Source organism: Myotis nattereri (genome assembly GCF_964212035.1).
Source record: "Myotis nattereri genome assembly, chromosome: 10".
Lineage (NCBI taxonomy): Eukaryota > Metazoa > Chordata > Mammalia > Chiroptera > Vespertilionidae > Myotis > Myotis nattereri.
In genome coordinates, this window is record NC_138085.1 from 34,304,108 (window position 1) to 34,327,325 (window position 23,218).

At 47.1% G+C, this 23,218-nt stretch overlaps 2 protein-coding genes across 5 annotated transcripts in view; one reads left to right on the forward strand and one right to left on the reverse strand.

The window, feature by feature from the left end:
• CTNNA2 (catenin alpha 2) overlaps positions 1-23,218 on the reverse strand; it is a 1,107,789-nt gene that overhangs the window by 354,949 nt on the left and 729,622 nt on the right. The gene's annotated exons all lie outside the window — the stretch shown is intronic.
• On the forward strand, positions 1,643-4,525 carry LRRTM1 (leucine rich repeat transmembrane neuronal 1). 2 transcript variants are annotated; one of them, XM_081100683.1, is made up of 2 exons: positions 1,643-2,266; positions 2,547-4,525. In XM_081100683.1, exon 2 carries the CDS (start codon positions 2,606-2,608, stop codon positions 4,172-4,174), a length of 1,569 nt encoding a protein of 522 aa, XP_080956809.1. In that variant the 5' UTR covers positions 1,643-2,266; positions 2,547-2,605; the 3' UTR covers positions 4,175-4,525. The 2 variants fall into 2 exon arrangements, with proteins under 2 accessions (XP_080956809.1, XP_080956808.1); XM_081100682.1 differs by having other exon boundaries at positions 1,646-2,422.

A 23,218-nucleotide genomic window follows, 5' to 3' on the forward strand; every position in this document is an offset into this window, starting at 1 on the left:
CTCCTAGGGCATTTCAAGTTTGTTTTCCTTTCAATGAAAGGATATATCTCAGAGGTGAATGACCAGGGCTGGGCTCGAAATAAAAAATGGAATGATGCATGTCCCTGTTCATAGGGCTTTTCCTGAAAAGTGCTACTGGTCTTGGGAGACTGTGGTTCCACTGGCTAGTATCTTCAGCTTGAATGCTAAGACCAACCCAGTTACTTGCCCAAAGTTGAACCCACCTGGGAGCTTTAGTAATCCAGTTCATTCTTATGAAAGTCAGCATCTGTACAGAAAAGGCCCACTATTTTCAGTTCCTGAGAGGCACAAATGATGGAGATTCGAAGAGAGGGGTTGGAGATTCACGTTTGAGTCTCGCTGTCGCCTCCTTGGGCATCCCTGTCAAGAAGGTAGGATTACCCTAGCTGGTTTGGCTCAGCGGAAAGAGCATGGGCCCATGGACTGGAGGGTCAAAGACACATAGGGTTTCAGGCTAGATCCCCTCTCTCACTCATATCAATTGTTCTCTCTTTCTGTCTCTCCCTCAAAAATAAAATCAAATAAAATAAAATTACAAAATAGAAGAAGGTAGCATGCCCATACTCAACTCCCAGCAGTTCCTCTGCCACCTTTGAGGATTGTTGTTGTGTTTGTTTGTTTCTTAAAGGTGGCCAACAGGTCCCTCCCAATGGCAATGCAGACCCCCCTACCCCAGCTACTTGGTAAAAGAGAGAGAGTTCATTGTAAGACCCCCATCTATGCATGACTGTGAACGGAAATCATCAGGCAAAGACCTCTTCCAACTTAGGAGACACAATTTAGTAACAGTCTCAAAGTTCAATTAGGGATGTGTGCATGGAGGGAGGAGGCACCATTATGGTTACTTTAAACCACCCCTTCTCCGCTCCTTCTCTAGCGCGTTCTCCTGGAGCGGGGTGCACCGCCCGGCGCTGTGAGCACCACCAGCAGCCTCCAGGGCCACAGCAAAATCCTTCTCTAATCCACCGCAGACCCCGGAGATCCATGGACACTGGGGAAGCCCAGCGGGATCTCAGGCAAGACTCCCTGTAAATAGACCTACATTTCTGCCGCTCTGGGTCTCCAACCACCGGGACCTGGAAGGCTTCCCAAACCCGCGGGAAGCATCCTCGCATTCCCCCACCCGCCGCCTAGAAGCCTGGCTGACTGCACAACTCCGGAGCCCACGCGGGGGTGGGGGTGGGGGGGAGAGGGAGTGTGTGTGGGGGAATCTTAGCCAAGCCCCCGCAGTCATTGCTTTCCTCTCTCTTCTCTCAAGTTGCTTTTCTAAAGCAAAGAACCAAATGTTGATTTCTCTACAGATCCCTACGTATCCCTTACACGTCGGCAGCTTTAAAGTGGGAGGGGGACTATCCCAAAAAGGGAAAGGGGGGGAGAGAACAGAATAATTCAGTTTCCCACTTTGAAATATCTTACTGTGGACCATGCAAGCCCATACCTCCAACCACCCCCCTCCCCTTTTTGGTGAAATATGGGCAAATGCGGTGAAAGTGTTTTCCATTTCATCCAAGAACCTATCTTACTTTCGTGATTCGGTGAAATGTTGGTTTTATGCCCACCCCTTTTCAATCTGCCCATGTCTGAGGTGCTCCGGGAAGACGCACAATCGTGAGCAGCTTACGACACTCAGTGAGCAGTAGGTGCCTGTGCAAGCTCGCGCCGCACACCGCCTGGCGGAGGCGAGGAGCCTGGGCGCCGCTCCCCGCTCCCCGCTCCCCGCGCCCTGCGCCCCGCGCCCCGCGCCTCCCCGCCGCCCGCGCCTCCCCGCCGCCCGCCGCCCGCAAAGCATGAGCGAGCCCGCTCTCCGCAGCCGCCCGGGGCGCGAATGGCAGGCTGTCTCCACGGACTACGAGGTGGCGCCGGTCAGTGGTCCTTTCCAATGACGGACATTAACCAGACTGTCAGATCCTGGGGAGTCGCGAGCCCCGAGTTTGGAGTGCTTTCCCCCCGCCGCGTCACAGCCCGAACTGCAGAGGGAAAGGACGGCGGTGGGAAGGCGAAGCCCGGCCCCGGCACGTAGTTGGGAAACTTGCGGGTCCTAGAAGTCGCCTCCCCGCCTCGCCAGCCGCCCTTGCGGCCCCGAGCCGAGCCGAGCAGCAAAGTGAGACATTGTGCGCCTGCCAGATCCGCTGGCCGCGGAGCGGGGCTGCCTCGGATACACAGAGGGGTCTTCTCTCGCCCTGCATATAATTAGCCTGCATACAAAGGGAGCAGCTGAATGGAGGTTGTCACTCTCTGGAAAAGGGTGGGTAAGACACTTTTTAATTAAATTCTTTCCCGAAGATTTTTTTTTCCCTCCCTTTTCTTTGCTGCAGCATCTAACATGGACCACATCACCATCCCTTTGATCTTTCCGTGGCTGTGAACTTTGTATGCTGCCCAGCTTTCTGCATGCTTAGAGGTGAACGTGCGGCTCTGGGGAGGGGGGGTCCTTCTTTATTTCAATATATTTATTTGATTTTTTTTTTTGCCCTTTTCTCCCCCTCCCCCCCGCTCCCTCTCCCTCGGAATAAAATATGATGTAGATTTCTGACCGAGCGCTTCCAATGGACATTCTCCAGCCTCTGTGGAAAGATTCTCGCTAATGGATTTCCTGCTGCTCGGTCTCTGTCTACACTGGCTGCTGAGGAGGCCCTCGGGGGTGGTCTGGTGTCTGCTGGGGGCCTGCTTTCAGATGCTGCCCGCCGCCCCCAGCGGGTGCCCGCAGCTGTGCCGGTGCGAGGGGCGGCTGCTGTACTGCGAGGCGCTCAACCTCACCGAGGCGCCCCACAACCTCTCCGGCCTGCTGGGCTTGTCCCTGCGCTACAACAGCCTCTCGGAGCTGCGCGCCGGCCAGTTCACGGGGTTAATGCAGCTCACGTGGCTCTATCTGGATCACAATCACATCTGCTCGGTGCAAGGGGACGCCTTTCAGAAGCTGCGCCGAGTGAAGGAACTCACGCTGAGTTCCAACCAGATCACCCAACTGGCCAACACCACCTTCCGGCCCATGCCCAACCTGCGCAGCGTGGACCTCTCCTACAACAAGCTGCAGGCGCTGGCGCCCGACCTCTTCCACGGGCTGCGGAAGCTCACCACGCTGCACATGCGGTCCAACGCCCTCCAGTTCGTGCCCGTGCGCATCTTCCAGGACTGCCGCAGCCTCAAGTTTCTGGACATCGGATACAATCAGCTCAAGAGCCTGGCGCGCAACTCCTTCGCCGGCTTGTTCAAGCTCACCGAGCTGCACCTGGAGCACAACGACTTGGTCAAGGTGAACTTCGCCCACTTCCCGCGCCTCCTGTCCCTGCACTCCCTCTGCCTGCGGAGGAACAAGGTGGCCATCGTGGTCAGCTCGCTGGACTGGGTTTGGAACCTGGAGAAGATGGACCTGTCTGGGAACGAGATCGAGTACATGGAGCCCCATGTGTTTGAGACGGTGCCGCACCTGCAGTCCCTGCAGCTGGACTCCAACCGCCTCACCTACGTCGAGCCCCGCATCCTCAACTCCTGGAAGTCACTGACGAGCATCACCCTGGCCGGGAACCTCTGGGACTGCGGGCGCAACGTGTGCGCCCTGGCCTCGTGGCTCAGCAACTTCCAGGGGCGCTACGATGGCAACTTGCAGTGCGCCAGCCCCGAGTACGCGCAGGGCGAGGACGTCCTGGACGCCGTGTACGCCTTCCATCTGTGCGACGACGGCGCCGAGCCCACCAGCGACCACCTGCTCTCCGCCTTCACCAACCGCAGCGACCTGGGCGCCCCCGCCGGCTCGGCCACCACGCTCACTGACGGCGGGGAGGGGCAGCCCGACGGCACGCAGGAGCCGGCCACGGTGGCTCTCCCTGGCGGCGAACACGCGGAGAACGCCGTGCAGATCCACAAGGTGGTCACCGGCACCATGGCCCTCATTTTCTCCTTCCTTATCGTGGTCCTGGTGCTCTACGTCTCCTGGAAGTGTTTCCCTGCGAGCCTCAGGCAGCTCAGACAGTGCTTTGTCACGCAGCGCAGGAAGCAAAAGCAGAAACAGACCATGCATCAGATGGCTGCCATGTCTGCCCAGGAATACTACGTTGATTACAAACCCAACCACATCGAGGGGGCCCTGGTGATCATCAATGAGTATGGCTCCTGTACCTGCCACCAGCAGCCCGCGAGGGAATGCGAGGTGTGATTGCCCCCCTGGTTCTCAACCTGTGCGCTACCAAATAGGCCTGGGCGGCCGGCTGGGGTCTCCTTGTGTAAGCTCTGATCCGCTCCTGGACTGAAACTGTAAGGGGATCGCTCCCAGAGACTTGACATTTTAGCTTTATTGTGTCTTAAAAAAACAAAAATGAAATAAAACACAACAAAAAAAACCCCACCCCACAACCTTCAGGACAGTCTATCTTAAATTTCATATGAGAACTCCTTCCTCCCTTTGAAGATCTGTCCATATTCAGGAATCTGAGAGTGTAAAAAGGTACCAATCATTGATTTTTTTTTTTTTGGTAAATGTTTAAAAAATAAAATAGCATTTACAGTTTTTACAGACTGGAGTAACCTAAATGAATTGTTACCTGTGTTAAAAGAGAAGCAACAGTTACAACTTCCTTCTCTGGGGGGAGGGGAGGGAGACAGGGGGAGGGGGATGGCTAGGGGCCAGAGGGAAGATCCATACATTCAGAAGCAAAGTGGTCAGACTCAATTTGCAATATGAAGAAAGACAAACAGAGCTTATCAAGTTGCTTTTCTCCACATGACTAAGGACTTAAAAAAAAAAAGCCATACCCTTTATATTATTTTTAGGGTGTGCAATGCAATCCAGCCACTTTAAAGCCAGAGAAAGGTGACTGAGGGCTGCGCATCACTGCTCAGCCTTTAAGGCAGAGATCACTGCAAATGGCTTTTAGAAGGCAGTGTCAGCCAGTTTGTCCTGTTAATGAGAAACCTTTTTTTATTTTTTGCACTTAATATAACCATCTTCCAAATCAATTCAAAATCTCAGCCCCGAACGCCACTGGTTTCTATTTCTCCAATGCCTTTGAGTCACCAGACATAGTAGCATTTGTGCCCTTTCCCTTACTCTTTTCTCTGAGAGACCCAGGCTCTCAGCTCTTGCTTTCTGTGGTCTGACTGAGGGGAATGAGACAATTCAAATGTCTGCTGATGTGAGCTGTGCTTTCTGGAGCACATTGCTAAGATTGCAGCAGGCATGGGCTCTCAGCGGGGACAGCACCCTCCTAGTTACTGAGGGGAAGAGTCAGAAAAATCCTGCCTCAGGATGAGCAATGCTTGGCCACAGGAGAGGTCAGGGGCAGACAGGATGCAGAAGTGATGTGTGTGGGGTGGGGTGGGGTGGGGTGAGAATCGGGGGAAGGTCACCATTGGAATCCTTTACTGAGATGGGGTTCATTTGTTAATCCAGGACAGAAGCTCCCTCTCCTCAGATAGCCTTTCTGTGTAATGCTCGCTTTCCCTGTGTTGTTTCACTTTTTTCCTTGTCGGGACCAATTATGGCCCCTTCCCACCCTTCTTAGGTTTCCAGGACCAACGTTGAGATGTAGGTTGTATATTGAAGGGTATCACTTGCTGGGGGTGTGGGAAAGGAGGCGGAGGAGGAGTGCGTGTGTTGGATGGGAGGGGTCTTTCACTCGCTAACAATTTAAGCCAATGTATGATTGAAATAAATGGTCATGGGTGGCAGATGGCGAACAAGGAACCGATGTTGTCCATGGCCAGAAGTCTTTCTCAAACTCAGGTGGCTCCCTCCTCTGAAGGAGCCTGCAGACTAGCAGTTTTCTGTTTCCCTTCTCTCTCTCTTTTTTTTTTTAAGAGATAAGTCCACACAGCAGGAAGAGGGTTGGAAAGACCTACCCCACCATTTCCCAAAAATGCAAATGCCACCAGCACCTACCTACAGAGGCACAATCAGCTGTTTGAAATGCAGAATGGCATCACTCTGAGATTTACTTAAACTGTGGATTGGTAGTAGATTTCTGTTCTGCCTGCAGAGAAATCCATATGCTTAACAATAATGCTTCTAAGAGGCCCTTTCAAGAGAAATCATCTACAAATTTCTCTGAAAATGTTAAGCCTTGGGGGACAGCCGCCCCCCTCCCCCACTCCATACACAGGCCAGCTTAGGAAACTTCATCTTGCTTTGTTTGTAATTAAAACATGACATTATGTCACACCATTTAGACGCGGTGTCCTAGAAGAGAGGTGTCTTGTTTGAGAACTTTGAGGAGGGGGTCTGGCTTTGGGCTAAGCACAATCATTTGGGGCTGCTGTTTTAAAGAGTATGTAAGGGGGGGTGGGGGGTGGAGGAGGGAGCGGGGGTAGCAGGGACAAGGATTTCTTGGGGATGTGTCTCCCATCTTAAACTCCACTAATGAGGCCTCTCCAGAAGAAGACATACATTTTTTTGGAGAGAGAAAAAAAAAAAAATCCCCAAATTCTGGCAATTGAAAGAAATCTAGGATTCCATTGATTTAACCTCCTCATAGGAAAACTACTGGATTCCAGTGCCAAAAGCTGCTCTGATTTGGTGAATTAAGGGCTGTGCTCCTGTGCTTATAGGGAACTCTTCTAGAAGCAAAGCCCTTCTGGCAAACATCGGAACCACAGTTTCCCCTGCCCACTAGAAATGGGGATATTGGAAACTGCAGAGTTTGATTGCCTATCCCCAAGGCTTGCTTTCTTTCTTCTTTTTTCAATGTGGCCCCGAGAAAAGAGAGAAGAAAATCAAGCTTAATTTTCTGCTGCTGCACCCTCCCCCCACCATAGGACTAGTTTACCACATACATAGAAGATCTTAAGTCCATGTGAATATAATGAATGACCACTATAAAGAGAAATCTGCAACCTGAGACCTGGAGAAGGGATGATGGCCGAGAACGCTGTGTTCTCACTTGGCCTGTGTGCATCTGTATGTCTGCATTGTGTGTCTTTGTAGGCAGGTCAATACGTTTCCCACACAAATGGAGGTATTTAGCTCTCATTATTTCATGCCCCCCCCCCCCCCCCCCGTGCCTCTGGGTTCAGAGGATGGCAAGGGAGAAGGAGAAGGCAAGAATAAGGGAAATCCGTAGTTTTAACTAAGGCTCTGAGACACTTGAAATCTTTTCTTTCTCAAATTAATTAATCTTTCAGCATCAAGAAACTTACTCTGACCCCTCGAAGCAAACTACTGAGCATTTAAAAGAGAATCTTATTTTTAAAGGTGTAGCACCTCTTTTTTGGTTCTTCCCACAGAGGGTGCTAATCTCATTATCCTGTGCCATCTAAAAAGGATTGAAGGCCACAGTTCACTTATCTCCTGGGGAATCATGATGAATTAACCCTCCATCTGCAGTACCTTCCCAGCTTATTAAAGTTCAGCCAGAGTGTAGAGGTGTTTCAAATATTTATATAGAAAAAAAAAGTCTCTTCAAATGACAAATGACACTCTCACCCCAGTCTTAGCCCTGGTGGTGTTTCAGGTTGGGTCAGAGGGAGCAAGTTAGATGCAACCCATCTGGTGGCCTCGCTTAGAGGAAAGACACCCCTGACACGCAGGCTTCAGCCCTGATCCTTGACACCAGCTGTCCCACTCCCATACCAGGCCCCTAGGACTAAAAACTTGCCATCACAAAGAAAAGGTTATTCCGGGAATCAGAAATTGCTTTAATCCATTTTTTAGATTCTCCCAAGCTCCTCCAGGTGTGACTTACTTTGCCTCCCCGCCTGCAGGAAGGCTGACATTTGGGATGACTTAGCATCTACAACATATTTGTGCAGATGTGTAAGTGATCAGAGGGGCAAACACCACTTGCTAGTCCTCTCAAGTTTCCTGAACAGCTGCACACAGATCACTGGAGGGCTCCGGGGCCGCCTGTGTTCTGGGATTATATGAATCGATTGCCAGCAAGTTGGGTGCCCATTCTGTCTGCCATGTGGAAGAGGGCACTGGTGGATCACCCATCTTGGCAAAATGAAAGGCATGCCCCTCTCACAGAGAACTTTTACTGAAAGACCAGGCTTTCTATCTGCTCTGAACAATGGGTCTCCAATGAGTTGGGGTAGTCAAAATAAGCCCACTTTCCACCTCTGGACAGCTTGTTATGCTGGCTGACTTGGGTTTGCCATTGGATGAAATGTCAAATAGCATGAATATGACTATTAAACATGCTCCTGAAATATATTTTGACAGAAGTTGAGGGATACACACACACATACACACGCAGATGTGCATGCCATGACTTAAATAGAACCACACACACGTGCATATATATTGCTATGTGTACATATATATCCACATGTATAACCACACAAATGGTCACATTATATAACAACCCTGCAGCATTAATTACTCCCCTACTTTGTTCTTCTAGGCTTAAACTTGTACTCAGGAAGGGACCTGATAAGTTAGTCACAATTAGGGTATAAAGGACTGAGTGGGCTGATGGCATTTTCAGGCATTAGTTAATGAGTTGGCAGGAGCTTTGCAGGCTGGGCGATCTGGGCTCTCTTGCCACCAGGGAGTAAGAGCTCCCTAGTGGTAAGAGTGAGCAGATGGCAACGCATTCTTTTAAGAGTATGCTCCTAATTAATGAGTTCCACCTCAGGGTTAGGTAATATATATTTTATGTTAAAAAAAAAATGCTCTACTCTGATTTTTTTTCCAGGGATCTGGAAGGCAATGTTCTTACTCCTCACTGGGCACCATCTTCTAGCCTTCCTCAATTGGACACAATTTTGAAATGTCTTTGGTTTTCTGCTCAAAGCCAAGGGCCTGGCTACTACATCCTTAAGGTTCAGTTGGAGATATAAATGAGATGGAGGACATGAATTCATTGAGTGGTGACTTGGTATGGGAGCCTTCTGTAGATTTCAAAATGTGAGAGAGTTCCAGGAACCTTATCTTTACATGAGGAACTGGGGTTTAGAGAGGTTAAATACTTTGTGCAGAGTCACCCAGCTAGTAATTGGTGGTCCTGATATTCAGTGTGGTACCCTTTTCATGCACCCCGTGTCCTCTTTCCTTGAATGGTTGCTCCTTTTTCTCCTTCACCAGCAAAAAGCCTCAGACGAGCCTGGCCACAGGGAACAGGCTCACCATATTCACGTTGGATGACATGGGTGCCGTGTTCAAATCCTGCAATTCTCATGCCTTTGTTTGCTTTGGCTTATGGTAATTGGGCAATATGGACCACTGGCAAGAGAGGAGACCTCTCACAGGCTTCCAGAAGCAGAAATATCCAGGTAATTACCCATCCCAACCCCTAACCAGAGAATTTTTGACTCAGAGAGTACAAGGTATAGGCAACTATTACTGTTGGGGATTTACTTACATTTCTTTCTTGGTCATTAAATGTGCTAAGTTTCTATGACAACGTGGTTTTCAACTAGGGGCAAATTTGCCACCCAAGTAACAATCGGTGATATCTGGGAACATTTTGATTTTTGTACATGGGGGGTGGGGGTGAAGCTACTGGCCTCCAGTGGGTGGAGGTCAGGGGTCCCTCTAAACATCCTACAATGCAAAGGCCCCCATAACAAGGAATCATTGGCCTAAGTGTCACGAGTGAGAAACTCTACCACACAGTCTAAAGCATGAGGCTGTTTGAACCACTGTGCTGGGCTCCGGCCTTTCCGACCAGTTAGGTTTTGGTTCAATTAGATCGATTCTCTTTTCATCCTCCTCCTCCTTGCCACAGAACTGGACGTCTAAGTTAAAAATCCCCAGGTTGGTTGCTAATGAGCAAGAGAACCTGAAGGTAGCACATGCTTCTCAAAGAACATGTGGCAGAACTTAAAGTAAGTGGGACGATCCTCGTCAGAACCCTCCCTTGACTCACGTAAAAAGAAAAAAAAAAGCAGTATCTCATTTAGGTACAGGAAAAAATATCAAGTTAACAGTGGATATTTAATTAAGAAGGAAAATGAGACACTTGACATTTCTCTCAGGAGGTGGGCCACCTTCCTGGGTTTTCTCCTTCTCCCACCAAGGCTGGGCTTCCATTTAAAAAATTAACGTAGTTAGTCTAGTGCAGCCGTTATCAACCTGTGGGTCGAACGACCCTTTCACAGGGGTCGCCTAAGACCATCAGAAAACACATATATAATTACATATTGTTTTTGTGATTAATCACTATGCTTTAATTATGTTTAATTTGTAACAATGAAATTGGGGGTCACCACAACATGAGGAACTGTATTAAAGGGTCGCGGCATTAGGAAGGTTGAGAACCACTGGTCTAGTGAGTAGGTAGACATATTAATCAGGGAAATGATCTCAGACCTTAGAAACAGGATGGTCTAGAGATGCAGGCATTAAAAAAATGAAAAGTATTTAGGGCCAGACCAGCAAGAGTTCATGAGCATATGACATGATGAGGGAATTGTAGAGGTCAGTTCACATTCAAATGGTCCTGGTTGATCAAACACTCTGTAGGCCAGATCAAGTGTGTGCTCTGGGAATTCAGGGTCCAGAACTGAGAAGTGTGGCCTTTAAGCCGTGTGTGTGTGTGTGTGTGTGTGTGTGTGTGTATGTGTGTGTGTGTTTCAGAAAGGAAAGGAGAGGGCGAGAGATAGAAACAAAGATGAGAGAGAATCATTGATTGGCTGCCTCCTGTAGGCTCCACACTGGGGATCCAGCCTACAACCGGGAATTGAACCATGACCTCCTGGTTCATAGGCTGACACTCAACCACTGAGCCATGCTGGCTGGGCTAAAGCTGGTGCTCTTACTCACTTGCCTTGGGTTCCTCTGGTGAGGTCTTACTGAATGGGCTTTCATCCAGGTATTCCCTAGGAATCTTCCAGTCTGGGCTTCTAATATTATCATCACCCCCCACCCCCTGCCAAGAATAAAAATCAAAACAAATGCAGTTGTCAAGCTAGTGTCACTTCACCAGAAAAGGAAAATTCCCCTGCACTCCCATTCCCCAGAAATTCTGCTTCACTGGGCTCCCTGCATGGGAATGAGCAAAGGTAGATTAAAAAACCACCGAGAGACGGCCTCAGAGAGGAGGTGGGCATGCTGGAAAACAGATGAGCAAGCACAGGCATGTGTGGGCAGGAAAGTAGGGTTTTCAGAATGTTCAGGAAGAGACAAAAGGAAATCCTAGAGAGGATACACTCACTCACACTCACCCACACGTGAGAGCTCAGACACGGGATGTGCTGGGAAGTAGACTCAATTTTTAAAAAAATAAGAAATCTGATGAATGCCACTGGGGTAGGGGGGTGGGGTGGGGATGGGGCAGAGAAACAGTACAGGAAAACATTTGTACAGGACTCCTAAAATAACTTACTACATTGGGAGTAAGTGGTTACAATGCCTATTAGGAGTTCAGAGCCCTTTTGTAAAATGAGAAGGGGGGGAGGAAAGAGGGAGATATTGAGGAAAATAAAAGGCAAGGTAGGTAAGAGGAGGAGAGAGGGGAAAAAGAGAATGAAAGGGCAAGAGAGTGATTTTCAAGACTTACCCTTTGTGTTGCTCAAATAATCAACATAAGGATCTGTAACACACCAACTCCACTGCTCCACCCTTTTTAGTAATTTCTTTCTTGATTCTGACCTATCAGGTTGGCTATTTGCTTCTTCTCAATGTAATGTTGGCAAGTCAATGCCCTCCTACATTACAAGAAAAATGTATTCATTGTCTAGCCGCATCCTTCTTTCTCTCGCTTAGCGAGGAGGGCGCTTCTCAACCCTGGCTATGCACTAGGACCACGTGGGAGCTTTCATAAATACTGTTGTCTGGGTCCCTCCCCAAGAGATTCTGCTTCAATTGACCTGGAGTGTGGCTCTGGCGAGGGCATTTTTTGAAGCTTCCCAGGTGATCCTGAAGTTTAGCCAAGGTTGAGAAGCAGCGGGTCACAGACAAGAACCGAAGCATGCAGAGCTCAGCAATCTTCAAGATCCACAAGTCTGGCTGCAGCTTTTTAAAATATATAGCTGGCTGTGGTCTGGACTGTACAGGGTGAGTCTTTTTTAAAAAATATATATATATATATATATATATATATATATATATATATATATATATATATATATTTTTTTATTGATTTCAGAGAGGGAGAGGGAGAGAGAGATAGAAACATCAATGATGAGAGAGAATCACTGATTGGCTGCCTCCTGCAGGCTCCCTAGGGGGGATCAAGCCCACAACTAAGGCATGTGCCCTGACTGGGAATGGAACCTTGACCTTCTGGTTCATAGGTTGAGGACGCTCAACCACTGAGCAACACCGGCTGGGCTGGCCAGGGTGAGTCTTGAGTGAGGAAGCCCCCACTGACTCCACCTGGCGGGGCTGTTACTGTGAGAAAGATGGGCAAGCAGAGCTGGGCTTGCCATTGGTTTCTGAGCACTCCATCATTTACAAAGGGCTGTTTACAAAGAATTGTTTTATTTATTTGAATTCTCCCCGGCGGTCTCACAAGGCAGACACAGGCTTGTCCCATTTTTTTGAAAGACAAGAAGTCTCACACCAGAAGGAGTTACGTGGTTTGCCCAAGGTCAATGCCACTGCCAGGCCTGGACCCAGAACTGTCTCTTCTAAATTCTGTGTCCTCCTCCCTCTACTACTTTCCCTGCCTCCTCTGATTTGTTGTGTCATTATGAGACAGGGCTGGCCCTGCTCAAAACACACAGTCAGTAAGTCTCCCAGGAGGAGTCCTGGACAAGACGTTGTGCCCGTGTTCCTACACCCTCTCCTTCTCCATCTGGACCATGTTTGGCATCACAGTCACAGCACTGCCCCTTTGTGTCCCCACCCCTGCCTCGTGCCTTGCATTCTTTTCTTTGACACAGCAGCCCCATGAGGCCTCGGAGACATCCAAGAAAACGTCAACTCTTTCCAAATACCCCAGCACCAAAATGTTCCCTTTTTGCTCAACCTAAGAGACATCAACGTCTTTGCCAGCAACCCTTTAAATTGAATCCGAATAGAAAACTGAATCTGAGTAGAAGATTGATGGATGGATGGTCTTCACTATTCTACCCATGGGTTTGTGCAGCTTGCGAAAGGATCTTTGTGGGAAATAACCTAAGGAAATTGCACCAATGCTAGAATTTCAGGCACTGAAATAGCTGGGCGATGTGCATTTGGACAGGAGACCTGTCCTTCACCCCTCCAATGAAACAATGCAGGCCATTGCTCACAGATAAGACTAGATCTGTCAACAGTGTATAGGGCTTACAATAAAGCCAGGATAAAGACAGAATCTTCCAGTGTACTGTATCTCCTTAAACTAGTGTCTGCTTTAAAAATCATGTACTATATTAGGTGTTCACCATCAGCATGTTTAACTTTGATTAACAATTCTCAGTATGTTTGTCAGGGACCTCCATCCCAGAGATAGTGAAGGTAGCCGTGAGTAAGAGGGAGAAGGTGGCGAGCGAGAGCTGGATTGGTCTGCCACAGAAAGGTCTGGAAAAGCCAAGTGATACACAATTAATAGAACAATGCAGCAATCTGTCTTCAGCTGGCCAAGGGAATGCTGTCCTTTGTCCCTCAGCTGCAGAACAACCAAGCACTCTGTGATGTTGTCTCACTGTCTCTGCACTTTAGTGATTACATTTGTGGTGAAATCTGTATTTCCCTGCAATTGAATCTCGCTGTGTGTCTCTGTTTTATTTTTAAAATAATGATCCTTCTTGGAATTCAGCCTCACTTCTTCGCCTACTGTCCAGAGCATTTTTATCTGAGTTTCTCATATTGATCTTTTTTGGAACACTATTTCAAAAATCATAAAGATACAAAAAAATCACTATAGGGAAGCAGAGGAGAAACCACATTGTAATTGAAATTAACTCAAAGTAACATATCACTCAGATTTTTTTAGTTCTAATTATATTGTTCAACTCAATCAAAGTAACATAGCATTTCTCGTCCAGAGATTAAGTAAATATGCATTGAGTGAAATATAAAATAACTGGACCTGAAGGTGAGGCATTAGCCAAGGTCTAGGTCCACCAGACTCACCGTGGGTGTGATCCATTTATGAAAGGCAACCCTCCCCCACAAAGGGATTATTTATTACATACTAGTGTCCTGGTGCACGGATTTGTGCACATTGAAAGGAAATTAATGGGAAGGAATATTTTAATGTCTCTATTTGCGCCTTTCTAATGAAAAGAAAATAGGATTCTCCTGAGTCTCCTATCTATCTATTCCAGGACTTCTGTGAGGATCAAATGAGAGGAAGCACAGGAAAATGCTTCACAAACATTTGGTTAAACTGTAAAATGTTTGCTTCTGGCTATACAGCAAGTGGGGCTCCTGGGCTGAAGAAACTCCAAGGAGGCTAGTCGCTAGGGAGAGGAAGCCAGGCATTGCTCGTGACACATTACCTGGCGCCCACAGCCACCAGACAAAGGTGGCTGGGCTGTGGGCCACATTTTGCAGCATGGGGTCTTGGCAGCGTTGGGTGTGATTTGGTGGGGTGTCGCTCCAGGGTGGTGGTGTGGCCTGTGTCCCACTTGGGGGAAGCCAAGTGTTGGTTTGTTGGCACCAGGTCCGTGGTGCCATTTATTTTTAAATGGTCAGTGCGCATCATGGCAGCTCCTGCTTTGAGTGTCTGCCCCCTAGTGGTCAGAGTGTGTCATAGCTACAGGTTGGAGGGAAAGACACAGCCATAGAGATAAAGATAGAGATAGAGATAGAGATAGAGATAGAGATAGAGATATATAGATACATAGATATAGATATAGATATAGATATAGATATATAGATATAGATATAGATATAGATAGATATAGATTGTACTTAGTAGGTGCCTCGCTAAATCCTTAACATTTTCTCAGTTAAACCCTGCAACAAACCTTCAACCCTCCTTGTCTAGAGAAATAGTAATGTGCTTATTTCACAGGTAGGCAAAATGAGGTTTAGAGAGGCACAAGGACTTGCTCAAAGTCACTTACCCTAGTAGGGAGTGTCAAACTATGACTATGGAGATAACAATGCTTGGGTTCAAATTCTGAGGGAAGTTGCCAAGTTATTTAACCTTAACTTATTTAACTTACACTGATCCTCAATTCCTTTGTCTATAAAATGGAATTAGGATTGTTATGAGAATTAAATAAGCTGATATTAAAAAATTAAATGAGTTATTCTTTGCAAAATACTTTGAACAAGGCCTGGCACAGGTACGTGTTAGATAAGTGTTTTGCTTGCTTGTTTGTTTGTTTTTTAATAAAACCAGGTCACACAGCCAGGGAGGCTCTGAGCAGAACATGAAATACCATGAGATCCAACCCTCTGAGTTCCTGAAGCGCTGGGTCTGCAAGGAGAACCTAGGGAGGCACACTGATGTCGGAGGGCCCACGGGCACCCTTCATAGTTTTGCAACTGGCTCAGGCCTGGCTTCTCTATGGTCCTGTTTGGCTTTGTTCTGGTTCTTCATTGGTCTGGCCTTACCACTGAGGTCAGGCAGCCCTGGTGAATGTACCCACCGCTGGAATCCGTGTGTGCCAGGGCTCACACATTCACGCCACCCATACAGGTTTGGCACCATCTTCCACTTTCCACAGGAACCCAAGGCCACGGGCCAGCTAGAGGATGCGTTGCTCACATGGGGCTTGGGCGAGATGGCAAACCTCATTGCCACATCGGAGCTATTTGCTGTCTGTAGGCAATTCCTGAAGGTGCAAAGCTGCTACACAGCGTGCGATTGTTATCCAGCTCCCAGATTCTTATTTAATATCGGCAAGATGAAATCATACCGGCCCCCGGGACACTCAGCACACATCTTCAGCTGTAACAGATTTGCTGGTGTTTACTGAAAGATGTTTTTGCTCTGCGCACCAACAGCTCCACTTTGGTGCTGAACAAGCTAAGGGACGAAACAACACATGGGAGCAGGGCTCTCTCTTTGGGGACAGGGCTCAGGCTTCCAGAGGCAGAATCTGAGTTCCCACTTTGCGGCTGATTTGCTGCCAGCACTTGGGCGAGTCAGTTGCACCAGTCCATGCCTTTCCTCTCTCATCTGTGTCTCTGGCTTTCCTTCTAGTTACTCAATTTGGTAGGCAGGGTATGAGTTAAGAAGGGGGAGGAAAGTTGGCGTCATTTTCAATGCATTCTCTTTTCTGTTACGTATTGACAGGTAAAGTTATGAGCTCATCAAACTTCTACCCTCCCTAGAGATGTACCCAGCACCACACACAGAGACTGTTTGGTCAGAGGGTACGCACGAGTTTATATCTAGAGAAATTAGATATTAAAGGTCAGGTGTTTCCAAGCCACTGCCTGTTCCTTGTGATCTACTCACAGAATGATTGGAGAATGCTCTGCCCTGGCTTTGGACAGGTGAAATGGGCACATTTTCGCCAAAGTGAAACCCCAGCACAGGAACCATACTACCAGGGAAAGCTGTAGCTATGAGGAAATTGAGGACACCCTTCTCCTTAGTGTTTTGTGTCTTTGGTGACTTGTTTTCTGTGGGTTTGTTGTCTTTTTCCCTTCCCTTCTCATCTCTCTTCTGTCTCCCTTGCTTCCTGCCTGCCTTTCTTTCTTTCCTCTTTCTTCTCTTCTTCTTCTGCCTGCGTCTTTTTTTTTTTTTTTTAAGAGAGGAAGGGAGCGGTAGAGAGAGATAGAAACATCAGTGATGAGAAAGAATCATTGATCGACTGCCTCCTGAACATTCCCCCCATTGGGGATTGAGCCCACAACCTGGGCATGTGCCCTGACCAGGAATCAAACCGTGACTTATTGGTTCACAGGTCAAGGATCAACCACTGAGCCAGGCTGGTCGGGCCCTCCGCTGCCTTCTTCTAAATATTTTTACCGAGTTTGTAGCTATGAGTTACATTATGCATTCTCAATGGGAGCAATACGGAACCAAGGGGGTAAAACTGGTTCTTGGGAGGGCAAAAATAAAACTTACTTGTGTGTATAAAGCATAGATCAGGGGTCCTCAAACTACGGCCCGCAGGCCACATGCGGCCCGCCGAAAACATTTATCCGGCCCGCCGGGTGTTTTTGCCACCGCTGTGTGCATAGGAATTTGTTCATAGTTTTTTTTTAAACTATAGTCCGGCCCTCCAACGGTCTGAGGGATAGTGAACTGGCCCCCTGTTTAAAAAGTTTGAGGACCCCTGGCATAGATGAATACAGAGTATATAGTATGCAAGCAGATATACAACAGAACTGAATTAACATATCAGAGTGAGGGGGCAATAGGGAAAATTTCTCAAAATATCTCCTTTGAGGGGGGGGGGGGAGTGTGATAAAAATGTTTGAGAAACACTGAGACAGACAATGATTAACCTGGGGAAGAGACTACAGCAAAAAGCTAAAGCCCCATGGCAGGCCACCAATTTAACACTCTGAAAGGTCAAAGGAGGTTTAGTTCCTCGATACTGCAAACCTGGCATCCAGAGATTATTTGAAAAGCCAAGTTTCATTTGGGGAGCTTGGTCTTATCAGCCCCTCCTGTGCTCAACACCTCCCACAGCTGTCTTTGTCTGGAGGCTTCATGATGTATTAGAAAAAATCTATTGGCTGTGGAATTAATAGGCAGAGCCCTGGTCCTGGCGCTGCCATTTACTGACTTAGATAAAACACCACCTTTCTGGACCTCAATTCCCTTGCCTGTAAAATTCAGAAACAATGCCTTTTCAGCCGGTTTCACTAGGATCTGGTAAGGATCAAACGAGATAATGTAAGTGACAACTTCCAAAGCGGTGCTGTATGCAAAGATTTAAGCAGTGGATGGAGGTGGGCGGTGACATGTGGGTTGCCACCCACACAGTGCAACTTCAGAGGACCGCATGCTTCCAACTCTCCTCCACAGGAGCTGAAATTCCTGCTGTTAGTCACTGCTCCGGATTCAGTCCCTCATGACGCCTCTGTTGAGAGCATACGTAGCAGGAAGGGAACTAGACTGTTTGCTTCTGGTGGGAAGGGCCCCCCTTGCACCTGACTTTCTCCCTCACCGTGGAGCACAGAATCTGAGCCCAGTGGGTTGAATGACCTTTAGGCAGGTAATCATTTCCTCTCTCTGAACCTTGGCACCCGCATCTCTCAGATGGCCGTATCAGTGGCTGCAGTGCAGGTTCCTGGGAAGATGATCAGAGAGCTCGTGTGCTGGGTTGGCCACAGTGATAGCTGACAGGAAGTTCTCAAGCAATGTTAGTTCCCGCCCGGTGTCATCAACATGTAGTAACACATTGTGTTTATACAAACAGAGAAGGAGAGAATTCAAAGGCCTTAGAAACAACTACTTTCTAGAAATGGATTCTGAGATGTGGTTAGAAGAGGTGAATTTAAAGATAATGTTGCCCAGTTGGGGTGGTTCAATGGTTAAGCATCAACCTATGAACCAGGAGGTTATGGTTTCATTCCCAGTCAGGGCACATGCCCCGGTTGCAGGCTTAATCCCCAGTGGGGGGCTTGTAGGAGGCAGCTGATCAATGATTCATATATATATATATATATATATATATATATATATTTTTTTTTTTTTTTATTTTTTTTTTAAAGAAGGTTACAAAGATCCCTTCACAGGGGTGCTCCAAGACTTGCCTCCAGTGATTGCTTTTATAAAAGTGTTGTTTTTTTTCAAAATAACATTTCTCCCCAGTTCTGCCAACAGATTTGATCTCCAGTCCTCTTTCTCTAAGCAAGCCTCTTCCCACAGCATGTACCTGGTAGACGCCTAGAAGAAGGTAGGGGCAGAAGCCGGCCTTGTTCAATTATAACCCCTTATTATAGCATATCACTGCGGTCCCAAGTGCACGGGTTGCTTTTCTGAGCCCCACACACAGGCTCCTGCCCTGGTCCCCGATCTGTCAGCTGACCAGACACAGAGTTCTCGGACCCCACAGCCCAGCAGCCCTGACTGCAGCAAAACCCAGGTACTCACTCAGCAGTCTGCTGGGCTCCACCGGTTTACCCCGGGCTACCAACCCCCCGAGAACGAGGATGAAAGCAGATGGGAAAGAAGGAAAGGGTCTGCTTATGTTTTTAGTTTTTACCAGGCTCAGCTTTTCGGGGGGTGGAGGGAAGAAGACTCGTGCTCAGAGCTGGTGCCCTGCCAAGCTTCCTCCCTCCCTGGCTAGTCCAAGCACTCCACCGTCTGTGCAGACTGTATAACAGCAATTTCTGGAAGCACATGCCAAAGTCTGGGCTAGTCCAGAGGCAGTGGATTCCTGCTATCTGTATGGTGGGGTTTTACTCTCCACCTTAATTCTTTTAAAAACTGCCAGCTCTTCGAAGCACATCTGTTCTGGCCAGCTTCTGTTCGTAAAATAACTGTAAGCTTCCTCTCTAGAGAAACCCCCGCCTCTTCTCTATAGCCCGGTGCTTCCACTGACAGTTTGACTCACAGAGAGAGGCTGCGGCAAATATTAAAGAATATTAATAAAAATGAGATGAAACACTGACAGATCTTCCCTCCCCCACCCACAATTTTGCTTTTCTCATGACTCAAATGTATCTTGACAGGAAATTTACTTCTCTGATCCACATCATTTCCCAAAGCAATTTTCCAACAGCAAACATAAATTTGTGGTGATTGCTAAGAGGTTTTCAATCCCTGGGCTAAGGAGGCCACGGGGTTTCAACTTTTCGGCTCACCTTCAGGTAAACACCCATCACTCGGGACATGATCACTGCCGGATGCTGGGCAGCAGCTAAGGGGGAGAGCCTGGAGAGGAGCTCGTCGGTTTCCAGCATAAATGGGCTTGGTGGGGGGAGATGGTTTGTCCATCAAGTCTGAATCTTCAGATGGTAATGAAATCCTTAAATAAGAAAATAATTGCCCAAGCCCACAACAGCTGTGTTCTCAGATGGCACGTGGCACTAAGTAGACACAATGCCTTTCCATGGCGCTGAACTTTGACCTGGTTACCACAGATCACATTTATCCTAGATCCAAGGTGGGAGTTGAGCACATGTCCTGAGATACACTGTGTGTTCTTCTTTGTGTTGTGTTTGCCTTAGGACTCTAGAAATCAGTATGATCATCATTAGTATCCCCTCCTCATCATTACTTTTGGTACAAAGAGATCTGTTAGCACCAAAGTGTGTTTTGACCATCTACACAGTGAATCTCCTTTGCAATGGTAGTTTCTTTTTTTAATATTAATATATTTTTATTGATTTCAGTGAGGAAGGAAGAGGGAGAGAGAGATAGAAACATCAATGATGAGAGAGAATCATTGATCGGCTACCTCTTGCACACCCCATCCTGGGGATCAAGCTCCAAACCCAGGCATGTGCCCTTGACCAGAATCAAACCTGGGACCCTTCAGTCTGCAGGCCAGTGCTCTATCTACTAAGCCAAACTAGCTAGGCCCAATGATATTTTCAATCGAGTAGAATTCAGTCTACGGACCTAACTAGATGGAATCACATAAAATAATATATGTGACAGTACTTTAAAAGTGGTAAGGTTTGCCCTAACTGGTTTAGCTCAGTGGATAGAGCATCAGCTCGCGGACTCAAGGGTCCCAGGTTTAATTCAAGTCAGGGGCATGTACCTTGGTTGCGGGCACATACCCAGTAGGGAGTTTGGAGGAGGCAGCTGATTGATGTTTCTCTCTCCTCAATGTTTCTAACTCTCTATCCCTCTCCCTTCCTCTCTGCAAAAAAACCAATAAACAATATACAATATATTTAAAAAATAAAAATAAAAATGAAAAGTGGTAAGGTTTGATGAAAACATTTGGCACTGTTACAGTGTCTTCCTGCTGGGTCCAAACCAACCTGCAGATGCTGAAGTCATTTGTACTTTCCTCCATATCCCCGGGCCTTCTCTGTCTTTTCCTTTCTTACATACTCATTCAAATTCTAATGACAATATAATGTCTAGTTCAAGTTCTAAAGACATCTAAGAAGCTTTTCCTGATGCCTTCAGTTCATGGTGGTCCTTCCTCTATCACAACAGATGTTACAACATTCATGGAGCTTGGCATCCATGTTTGTCAATCTGGACTGCCCCTGCATATCTTCTCTTCATTGCCTACAGTATTAATTTCCTTATATACCACACATGTATGTCTTGTGTTCCACCATATTCTATTCATGGTCAGGAGACAACTATTTGGATCAGTTCCATTCAGTTAGTTTCTAGGCACCATTGGTAAAGCAAAGAGAGCAAGATAGGGCTCTGCTCTCAAAGGGATTATAAACCAGCAGGAGAGGTACAACACACGCACTTATGAGGACAACCAAAGGTGGGAAAAGGTGCATACTATAACACAGGTGTATCAAAAATCCTCTGAGTGTTTTCTCAATTCAGGGAATGGGTGGGAGGAAGAAGAAAGCTTGATAAAGAAGATGGTCCATGCACTGGGTCTGGCTAGGTGGCTGGGATTTGACAGGCAGAATGGAAGGAAAGGGCCTCTCAAGATAATAATCTGTAAGCTGAAGTAGTGTGGAGGAAGGCAAGTGAAAGGGAAGCACTGGCCAAGTGCACTGGCAAGGTGCTCAACAGCATATCATGATTTGGTGAGTTTTCGGTGGATACTTAATCAGCATGACCATCTAGAATCTAATTTTATTCAGTTTCAATAAGAAATGCATCCTATTGCTAACAGGATGAGTTAGTGAGCAAACAACTTAACCACTTTTATATCCTCCCTTTATATTCATTGTTAAAAGGAGACTAGAGTCCAGAGATATGTTTCCTAAGGCTTCCTAAGGGGAGATTTTGCAGAATCATTATGAAATAAGAGCAAGTATTTCAAGGCGGTCACTGGAACACCCAAAGCAAAGACAATTTTTGAAAGTGATTTTTGAAGTTGGAGGAGTCATATGGTTTCAACCTGAAGGGACCGGGGGAGGGGTGGTCATCATCTCACAGGGAAAGGAGGGGTCTCCAAAGGAGGCTGGGTCATAGGCACCTGTGGGTCCATCCTCAGAAAAGGCTCCAGTGACCAAACATATAATGAAACAGCAGTTCTGGCTGGCTTTCCGGAACCATGTGGAGAGAGACAATGATTGGGTAAGTGGAGGTCACATGGCCTGAAGATCATCATTACTGAGAGTTCTGGACCAATATAAGGCCTCTAGGATCAAGAAGGTTTGGTCTGGTATGACAATCCTTAGAGTGACTGAAAGTTAATTTCCCTGGTAAGAGAAAAACCTCTAAGAAGATTAGATGCAATTTTATCATAAAACAAAAGGCAAGTGAAATACTTTCACTCCTGTTGTGAAGTAAATTTTATACCCATTACATTGACTTTTATCCACAAGCCATGCAAACAGAGTGGCTAAAATGTTACTGGTATTTTTTATAAATTTGTGTTTGAAGGGTCATCAGTCAGGAGACCATTTAATTCCACCTCAAGCTTTGAGTGTGTGATAAACATCCCTGAGAAGACCCTGATTTGCATTCTCACTGGGAGTCTGTCTTGTCTGAATACCCAGTGGACCCACAGGGGCAAAATATAGGGATATGCCGGGATAAATGACTTTAATCTCAAACTGTGACCCTTGTTAATAAGACCAGAAGCAAAAGTGACTATCAGCATCTCCACAAATGCCCTAGAAGCAAAGAGAAATCACTCTGAGATTTAAGTGTCAAGGCACCCGGGCGTGGTCTTGAGGCACTTGGTTGACTGTCCTCAGACATGCATACTTCTGAGTATGACAGTGGATGCCCTTCTCAGTGTCCCTAGAGCCAGTCTGAGGATGAACATTGTAATAAGAGAGATGCCAGTGTGGTAGAGGTTGTTGACAATCTACCCAACAGCCATTCCCCATCTTCCTTGTCCATGGCGGCAGTATCAGTAGCCATGATAAAGGCTAAAAAAGCCATAGGCTGGTTTTGCCAGCATCCCTGAAGCCAGCTCCTGGCTGACAAATGGGATAAATGTCTCCTGGGAAACGTCTCAGTAATAATTCATTCCTAGAAAAAAAGTGATGTCTAGGAGGAAATGTTCCTCCTGTTTGAGCCATGAACAGCCATCCTGAATGAACAAGCACAAGGGCAGGTGAGGGAACAAGGCTGAGAGAAACAAGAGACTGGGTATCTGATGACACTACTGTGTCCCGGTGTCCAGCCTGGGACATCCACCTCTAGACCTATTGCTATGTGAGATAATAAACAACTATTGTTCAAGTCATTGGAAAGTGAGTGATTCTATTACCTGCAATCATAAGCATCTTACCTGACCTAAATAAATTGTAGATGGAATGGGGTGGAGACAGGAGCATTTACAAAGCAAAACCCTGATGTTGAACTATTAAGGATCCTGAATAAAAACAGTATCTCTGAGTCCATGGCTGAATCTTCCTTTACCT